Genomic DNA, 10,191 nt, shown 5'->3' on the forward strand with positions numbered 1-10,191 from the left:
TAACAGTAGTTCACCTTTATCCCCATGATAACCTATATCCGTTGTTTTTAAAATCGTGGTATTTACAGACATCTAGAGATATTGGTTTCAAATTTCAATATTTTCATAGTATTCCAGTCAGAAACAGCTAGTTATCTCTCGACTTCAAATGCCTAAATACTGATTTTATATACAACGGATAAAGGTTACTCTGCGGATAAAGGTGAACTAACATTACATCTTAGACATTTTGCATGAGAGTCTGTTGTACCTGAGGATGTACTTGGTTGTCTCTGTTTTCACACCTACCTGAGGATGTACTTGGTTGTCTCTTTTTCACACATACCTGAGGATGTACTTGGTTGTCTCTGTTTTCACACATACCTGAGGATGTACTTGGTTGTCTCTGTTTTCACACCTACCTGAGGATGTACTTGGTTGTCTCTGTTTTCACACATACCTGAGGATGTACTTGGTTGTCTCTGTTTTCACACATACCTGAGGATGTACTTGGTTGTCTCTGTTTTCACACATACCTGAGGATGTACTTGGTTGTCTCTGTTTTCACACCTACCTGAGGATGTACTTGGTTGTCTCTGTTTTCACACATACCTGAGGATGTACTTGGTTGTCTCTGTTTTCACACATACCTGAGGATGTACTTGGTTGTCTCTGTTTTCACACCTACCTGAGGATGTACTTGGTTGTCTCTTTTTCACACATACCTGAGGATGTACTTGGTTGTCTCTGTTTTCACACATACCTGAGGATGTACTTGGTTGTCTCTTTTTCACACATACCTGAGGATGTACTTGGTTGTCTCTGTTTTCACACATACCTGAGGATGTACTTGGTTGTCTCTGTTTTCACACATACCTGAGGATGTACTTGGTTGTCTCTGTTTTCCCGGCTCCAGACTCCCCACTCACGATGATGGACTGGCTCTCCTTGTTCACCTTCATGTCACGGTATGTCTTGTCAGCTGCAGGGGGAGGGCAGAACATATCAATCATTCAATGTATGTGTCTGTCTGTCTGTCTGTGTGTATGTGTGTGTGTGTGTGATATAATACAGCATTATAAGAGTTAAGTAATAGAAAATTCATAACAATAACCTGTGTGCTTGTCAGTTGTCAAAATTACATATATAGGAAGTTCACTTTTAACACATGTAGGTTCAATGGAAGGAAGCACAGTCAGGTTTTAATGTCACCATCATTTCTTAAACTTAAACTTAAACTCAATTAATATAAATAAGGCAATTCTCAGTGTCTAGTCAAGAATCTTTCATTAGTGCTAGACTAGGGATTGGTACCAGCACAGAAAATTCAGGTCCAGGTACAGTCCAGGACCCGGTCTGGACCTGATCCTCCTCTAATCGGTCCAAAGTCCAGTCCACTGATTTTTTTCAGGTCCAGTTTTTCTGGACTGGTTCAACAAGAAAAAAACAGTTTGTACCATCAAAGATTAGACAGTACCCCTATACTATAGATAATATCCTACTGACCGATAGCGAACACGTGAGGAGGCATCGTTCCCAGAGACTTCCCCTGGTAGCTTTTGATGGTTTCTGGGGAATACAGCTTGGGGATGTCATGGTAAGGGTTGACAGCAATCAGGATGTTGGCCACGTACGTCTAGGGAAGGAATAAGAAGTATCAGTAACTGGGATTCATGCACCACCAGGCATGTAGAGACCGACAAATGTGAATTCACAATCATTTCAAATCACCAAGAATCAATGGAAAGTATACCCTGAGTAAGGAACAGTCGCTTTGTTTTAACTTGAGCTTTAATCTTTATGGAGCATTCTGATCTAAAGAACTATTATTCTGTTTGAACATCAGTTTTGCTTAAAACATATATTATAAGTTACATGGACTGTCTTAATTTGACATTTAGACAATGACTACGCCGAGAAGCTAGTATAATCATGGACAATCTGATCATCATTATTATTTGTCCAGATAAAGGTACAGATGCAAATTTGCTGCTCAAAACTAATGATAGTGGCAGGTGTGAGAAACCAACTGGGTGCATTGAGCTAGTACGTGTGTATATAAAAAATTAAAAGAAAACATATCACTGAAAGAAAATCCTCACATATATCTCCTCTCTCTTGTAGCGCAGGCGGATGTTGTGCAGGAGTGTTGCCTCATTCAGGAACATGAGAGAACAGTTGTCGTCCACGTCCTTCCCAGTATCCTCTTCGGCAGGGTACACATCACTGAAAGGCGCTGTGATTGGCTGAGAGAGAAGGGTGCAACCAACAAGATCAGTACATTGACCAATCAGGTAACAGCGCAAGGCTTTTCATTCTCCCTGGCAAGATTCGGTCCCTTTTCCCCAGCTTAAGGATTATAGGATTTCTTTCTTGTCTGCATTTCACAGAATGTTAAGGTGGCAGCGGCTTTCGTGAAACATTGACAATTTAGTTTGACCTTGGAATAGACCTTGGGCCAAGTGAGACTGATTTTGATTATGCAGAGATGTCTTATAAAGTAGCATGAGCATCTTGTATTCATAGCAGAATTGGTGTTACCAAATGGAAGGTTTTTAAAATCGTATAATAAGAAAAAGTATGATTCAATTTTTAAAACCTCTTACCGGTATTGGCACATATTGAATTTTTTTCAATTCCTTTCTAAAATCATTTGTACAAGATTTGATTTTTCTTTTCGGTTTGTTTTCTTCATTCACAACTGTTTGCATGTCATGTTTTGTATGATTGACAACAATGTTAGAATACGTTGGATGTTAATTTGTTGGCAAATCTGCATTTCTTCTTTTTTTCTTTCTGTTCAGCTCATGCTTTATGTGATTGGTTACCAAAATATATGGTTGACTTTAGGCGACTTTTAGATTGTAGTTGTTTAAGCTGCATGCACAATTTGATCCAGCTTTTGCAAAACACAAACTCTAGTCTACATACCGCTGCGTCAATATTCTGAAAAAAAGCAAGGTGAATGTGTAGTTATTCAAGAAAATACAGTATGAAATAATACTGTTATGTCCATATATAACAAAACAATACAATACTTGATTGTTCAATATCTCCCATCAGAATGGTTTGCAAGTTTATTTGGAAATAAGGGTTGTTTCAGACATGCAATAGAAATGGTTGGATATTCTTATCTTTTATTTCAAACTCACAAATACTAGTATTCTCTTTATTGTAACAACAATTAAGATATATGATCAACTTTTTCAAGGTTAAACTAATGAAATTGCATTTAGGGTACATCGGTGTATTTTGATTTCATGGAAATGAATTTTCAATAAGTAACAAATATTCATGTACTGTAGACTAATTTGCTGAATCATTGAAAACAGCAACATTTGGGCCAGAGCAGTCAGTGTCTTTAAATATCTTTTATCGTTCAGGAATTGTCATCTTTTTCTCTCATTGATACAATTAAATTCTTGACTGAATGTTCAGGTTGTTAAATTTGAAATTTTGCTTTGTTTTCCAGTTATTACAAGTACGTTATGACTCTTACAGTCTTGTACATTGAAGTAAATTATAAACAGAATTCTGTCTACATTCAGAATTCTATTGCTTGACTTCATCGTCTGATTATGTTGTGATTTTTGATTAAACAAAAGGGACAAAAAACATATTAACTTTACATACCCCCTCCAGACCCTGGTGGATGCAAAGGAAAGATAAGAAAATGAATGAATAAACAGAATTTGTTAATTAGGAGCTGGTCACATACATCGTGTTTATGTCGTACGATTGTCATTCTTGTTACAAGATTCAACTGTCTTGTTATGGAAAGGTTGTTGTCGTTGGTTGGTTCCGTCACATCCTGTTTGGCAATTTTACAGCATCAAAATCGTACGATAGTCTATGACGAATGTGATCGCACCATAAAGAAAGTCGAGAAACTGAAAATATGACAAGTTGTTCAGAATAGAGATAGCCATGATGCTATGTTTTGAACATGCAATAAAATAAAGTTGAAAGTCTCTGATAAACTACAAAACAGTAATTTTCTTAATAAAATTTTAACAAAACTCCACCCCTACATGTAACTCTAGGACATAGTTTGACTGCATGGATGACATAATATTGTTCTAAATCTTAAGCCTCTCACCAAACATTACAGAATAAGGCTTTGACATTGACATTAGTAACAGTCTCTGTTATAAGTCCAGTTCGAATGCAACAGCTGTATGTAAATTAAGCATCCATCTATTCTTCCCCTTGATATCAAGAACAATGTCTGTCTGCTTTTACACATTACAATGTTATTTTCATAGAAATAAAATATGGAGTCAAAACTACACGTTTAAGAAAATGTGTGGGGAGTACATATTTTCAACAGTCGTCAAACGAGGTACATTGAATAAAAATATGGGCGGAACCTCACTTGTGCTGACCGTTGTTTTTCCTGTAACAACCCTTAAATAAAATAGAGAATCTAACTGCAGTCCTTACCTTAGCATTCCTCTCCTTGGTGAAGGGCTCTATGGTGAGAGTGTCCGAGCCCATGTCCACGATGGTGCCCAGGACGAACCCCTCGTGCGAGTGCGGGGCCCACACCTTGTTCCCTCCATCCAGAGACTTCGCCATGGCAAACTGTCGGGTAAAAGAGGAAAACTCTCTCATCAGGCATCTAGGACTTCTGTATATTATTACCTTTAATGTCCATGAAGGTTAGACATCCAGGTAATATGATACGCCAAATAACAGTTGCTCAAGCAACTCGAAATTACTTGTAGTATTTCATATCTTAACAAAAGGAAATGTCTCAAATGTAAGGTGCATCACACCTGAGCAGTTTATGCAAAAAAAGTCAATATTTTTGATTCTGAATTATATATGATAAAAATGATAGAAGGTTGATGCTAACACTGACCACAATTTCTCAACGCAAGAAAGATATCATGGAGTTAACAATAACAGACAATTGATGGCTTTGTACGAATCTACCTCTAGTAATTGCACTGCCCACATATGTGCTGGGAAAAACAGGGGGATCTAAGTCTAAGTTAGTAACAGACAATATTGCACTCTAGCAAGGACACAATTATAAAATGGTCCAAAATTATACAAATCTGAAAGTGTTGATAAAAGATTAAGATACACAAATCTACCTTCTTCACTCTAACAAGAGCAGTCTGGAAGAACAACCCAAGAGAAACCAGAACCAGGGCGTGCCTGTGGCGCCAGGACTGAGAAATGTCTGCACTGTACAGATGTCACACAGTTATGTATGCATGGTTTTCCCAGACGGATGATTTGATTCTGGTCTGAATATTCAAAGTGCTGACAACATGAAATATGACACGCAAGACTGAAGTGCAGAGGCAAAACAAGAACAAACATCACAAACACTCAGATGGGCACTGCACAAAAAATATTGACAAGAAGTTTGTACTAGATTTCTTGCCCGACTGCTATATCTTCATGCCAAGGCTAGCATGTTATGCAAAGATTGAGTTATTGTTTTTATTGTAATGCGTAAGTCTTCAAATGAAATCCTTTCGTCCTTGCTTCTTTTGATATTTTCCTGAAGAGAATGCCTTAAAGTTCACTGAAGTCAAATCATCAAAGTATAGTAAACAATTCATGAATTACTTGATGGCAGTCAATCACATGTACATGATATAGTCTGGGTCCCAGCCTTTTCAGATTTACTCTGCCCTCTCGGTCACTCTGTATGTACGGAAGCAGCTAAGAGAGCTCTTAGACTATGTAGTAATGCTAGAAAAAAGTCTGGCACCCAAGTTAAATCACATGATGTCTTGATTACACAATGTTATTCCTGTGGAAATTTTACACAAACAACCCTACAGGTAGTACATGCATTTAGACCATAATTTTTGTTCATTTCATGGTACAAAACCGTCCTATCTTATTATCTTCTGGAGAATACAATTGACTTTTGTAACTCCTCAGTTCGGCCTCCATCTGATGAACCATGAGATTCCTCCCCTCAGACTACTGTAAATGCATTTAAGTTTGCGGGGATTTAATTTCGTGGTAGCGGGAAAAAGGACTTTTTGCGGTGGTTTTAAGTTCGCGGGAGCACCATGCACCGTAGTCTCTTAATGCCATATTCGCGGTGGTTTTAAGTTTGCGTTGAACCAGCCACCATGAAAACCGCAAACATTAAACCACCGCAAAAGTTGCCGCATTTACAGTATAACAAACATGACCAATCAGTTTGTCAAGGTCCAGAGGCTGGGGGACCCCAGGTGAAGTCACCTGTTGCAATATTACACTCAGGTTACAGCAAAAAAGAAATGTGTCACTCAATTTGTGTGTTTTAAACCATGGAGGCCATGGGACTAAGTAGGTAGGTAGGAGCACAGTACATTTATTTGCATATTAAGTTAGTTAAGAGATAGTCGTAGGACAAACATGATCATAGAATATTTTTGCACCAAGCAACTAATACTATATATATGTAGGTGCCAGATTTAAACCATAATCCAGCCCATATCAAAGGTTGACAGTGTGGATTCATATGAACTTTGACCTGGACACTGACACCTGTTGGGAAACTTGGCCTTTGACCTATAGACTGTGCACCTGTCAGCACAGTTGATTCATGACCAGGATTAGAAAAAATGATGTGTCGTCAGACTTCACGGATCCAAAAACCTTCAGAATAATTGTTTGATAGTTTCAAATTTATTGAAACACAATATGTATCACTCTGCAAAATCCATTTTCTTGGTTAAAATTTAGCAGTGCCTTACATTTCTACTTCGACATTTATCTTGTATGCAATGTGACATTCAGATGAGTGTACAAGTTGACCTTTGTAAAATGTCTGGTGTCATTGATGACAAAAAAAATGGTCAACATTCTCTTTTTCCTTTGGAACAAGCATATTGCAGGCAGCCACGATGCATATGCATGGTCCCTACACGTGCGTCAGCAGACAATTACTATTAGTAGCAGATGTAAGTGGGAATACATCATTGATATCAGAAGTTAGGGGAAACATAGATGTATATAACGACACCTGTGCCACAGAGACAATTAAAATGGGTCAAAAGTCTAAAAAGGTTCAACACAATGTGATGTACTATTGATAGGGAGAATTTAATTACTGTTAACTTTCATCACAGGTCTCCTCTTAAAAATGGAAATGGTCTTTGCACATGTTGTTTTCTGGTATAATGATGTTGTGTGCATAACGTTATTTCTTAATTTTGACATGAGCATAGGCCACTCACATCATCTCACTGAGATATGAATGAAAATTGTCTGCTGTACATTTCTACTGTAATATGTGAGTCAAGAGGTATAAATAGGACTGTTATGCTATAGTCATACTCCCTTTTGCCAAGCCCATCTACATTGGACAATTCCAACACAGCAGACATAGTGTGACATACATAAAAGTAGTGCATGAAGTCAACTCAATTAAGGTGATGCCAATTGAGGATTTTTTTCAACAAAGACTAAATGATACTTAATTCCTTGTTCTGTATTACCAAGGACTATACATACGGTATAATGTCCTTGGTAATATTTGGTCATCGATGTATGGCTATCATCATAAGTACCATTAACATTTGGCTGCTATCATAGACTGTAGTTCTTGGTCATTAACATTTGGCTGTTATCACACCCCACTGTGAAATCCTTTCTCCACAACCACACCCAAAGCTGGGGTCAAAAGTCACTGTGACTCTCCCAGTCTAATGATATTGTTATTTACACGCCCTGTATGCAGGTAACCGGTCTGTGTTTTATAAGTAATCCTACAGCAAATAACTTTTCCCATTGTATAAGTATACTATAACATTCAACATTCTTGCACAAGGGATTCTGTCACTGCTTGCACTGCAGCAACTTTAAGCACCAAACAATGAAACAGCTGACACACCCTTAACATGCTAAATATAATGATTTAACACAATTTCAAACAGGACTATCACATACCTAGTGATAAGATCATAGTATCATTCATTATATACATTTATAGATTGATAATTCTGAAGATTTATATGGAAGATCATATCTATCCTTGAGGTTGCATGTTATGGTACAACAGAAAGGTATTTCTGATTGTTCAAGGAACTGTTTATTGACAGACTGCTAAATCATTCATATACACAGTGTATATCTGGCTTGGCAGGTATGACAGGTGAGACCGTTCATCCGGTTTTGTTTTCTTTCTGATGGAGAAGACGTCCTGTTTTGACAGACAAGACTGACACCTGACACTGGTTTATCAGAGTCAGCTGCTTTTCTGTTATCTGTGATGACTGGTTGGACCATTTAGGACTTCTTCCTCAAACACCATAAAGATCAGTGTTTGTACAGCTATCTTGTTGCAGAATGGGTCAACTAGAAGAAGTGGTCATTCTAACATTAAATCACTGACACTGAAATATAAAGTTAACATTATATACATTATGATCTTGAAATGTTGTGAAGTTATTCTTTAGTTATCATCATGGCCGTCTACATTTATATAATTTGTAGTAGTTGTCTGACAAGTTTAAAGATCCCATGGTCAGTGAAAAGTATCAACTAAAACTACAGAATAGATTCCAGTTGCTACAAGATATGGGACAAGACGTGGAAACCCAGTGGTCACTCTTTAAAGAAACGGTCACGAAAAGCGCGGAGGAAACCATAGGGAGAAGACGTGGCTCAAGGAAAGAGCAGTGGATCAAGGACCATACCTGGGACCTGATTGATAAAAGAAAAAAGATGAAGGGGGAAAGAGACAGAGCTAGGTCTGAAGAAGAGAAGGAAACGACAAAACACCTGTACCGTGACTTGGACCGTCAAGTAAAGAAGAGTTGTCGCGCAGATAAAAGGCAGTGGCTGGAAAAGAAAGGTGCCGAGGCGGAGGAAGCAGCTCAGAAAAACGATGCTAGGACCCTGTACCGCTTGGTGAGGGAAGTCAGTGGTAGTTGGAACAGCTCAAGTGTGCCTATCAAGGACAAGTGCGGGAAAACTCTGCTAACTACAGAAGAACAGGACTTGAGGTGGATGGAGCACTTCCAGGAAACTCTAAACCAGCCAAACCCCGACACCCTGTTTGACTTCCAGGCAGAAGAACCAGCAGAGGATCTGGATGTTTGTGAAGAACTGATCAGTATGGATGAGACTTTTCAAGCCCTTAAAGGTATGAAGAACAACAAGGCAGCAGGACTGGATGAGATCTCGGCAGAGATGCTCAAGCACGGTGGGGAGAGCACAGTTGAGATGCTAAACAGGCTGATGAACCGTTGCTGGCAGGATGAGCAGGTCCCCAGGGATTGGCAAGATGGTGTCATAGTAAAACTCCCAAAGAAAGGGAACCTCTCGGACTGCAACAACTGGCGGGGCATCACTCTTCTGTCGATCCCGGGAAAAGTGTTCTGTGCAGTGCTTCTGAGAAGGTTGAAGAAAGCTGTGGATTGCAAACTGCGAGAGGAGCAAGCGGGGTTTCGCAGTAACCGCTCGTGCACAGAACAAATCTTCACACTCCGTAACATTGTTGAACAATGTCTTGAATACCAAACACCACTAGTGCTGAACTTCATAGACTTTAAAAAGGCATTTGACAGTATTCATAGAACATCTCTCTGGAATATTGCTCGTTCATATGGTATACCAAAACAGTTCGTTAATATATTTAAGAGCCTTTACGCAAACTCAAGATGTTGTGTCAGGACAGAGGGAGGAACAACAGATTTCTTTGACATTGTCACGGGCGTCAGACAAGGATGCATCCTTTCCCCGTTCCTGTTTCTGCTGACCATCGACTTTGTCTTGAAGAAGACTACAGAAGATGGTAGAGAGGGGGTGAGATGGAACGGAGAGGAGAGACTAGCAGACCTTGACTTTGCAGATGACCTAGCCCTACTGTCTGAGACCAACCAGGACTTACAAAACCTGACAACAAAACTGGAACAGTTCTCTGGGAAGGTTGGACTGCGGGTGAGCACAGAGAAAACCAAGGCAATGGAAGTGGTACATAACATCAACCATCCACCACTGAACATCAGCGTCAACAACAACCAGGTTGAGATAGTGGACCAGTTCACCTACCTTGGCAGCGTGGTCAGCAACAGTGGTGACGTAGAGCCGGATATCAACTGCAGAATCGGGAAGGCGGCTGCGGTATTCCGGAGGATGTGCAAGGTTTGGTCAACCAGCACCATCGATCTGGATACAAAGCTCCGCCTGTACAACAGCATAGTCCTGCCCACAGCAGTATATGCCAGTGAGACATGGAAGTCTTCAGCT

At 39.3% G+C, this 10,191-nt stretch overlaps 1 protein-coding gene across 10 annotated transcripts in view; it reads right to left on the reverse strand.

The window, feature by feature from the left end:
* Positions 1-10,191, reverse strand: part of LOC118423069 (unconventional myosin-VI-like) — a 36,955-nt gene that overhangs the window by 25,326 nt on the left and 1,438 nt on the right. For 7 of the 10 annotated variants that reach the window (XM_035831007.1, XM_035831015.1, XM_035831014.1 and 4 more), the window contains exons 2-7: positions 4,423-4,563; positions 3,613-3,624; positions 2,911-2,925; positions 2,082-2,225; positions 1,486-1,615; positions 856-961 (exon numbers count right to left, since the gene is read on the reverse strand). In XM_035831007.1, the coding sequence (XP_035686900.1) occupies positions 856-961; positions 1,486-1,615; positions 2,082-2,225; positions 2,911-2,925; positions 3,613-3,624; positions 4,423-4,557 (542 nt within the window). In that variant the 5' untranslated portion in view covers positions 4,558-4,563. The remainder of the gene's footprint in view (positions 1-855; positions 962-1,485; positions 1,616-2,081; positions 2,226-2,910; positions 2,926-3,612; positions 3,625-4,422; positions 4,564-10,191) is intronic. The other 3 variants (XM_035831011.1, XM_035831009.1, XM_035831008.1) reach the window with 2 other exon arrangements.

Source organism: Branchiostoma floridae, chromosome 9 (genome assembly GCF_000003815.2).
Source record: "Branchiostoma floridae strain S238N-H82 chromosome 9, Bfl_VNyyK, whole genome shotgun sequence".
Classification (NCBI taxonomy): domain Eukaryota; kingdom Metazoa; phylum Chordata; class Leptocardii; order Amphioxiformes; family Branchiostomatidae; genus Branchiostoma; species Branchiostoma floridae.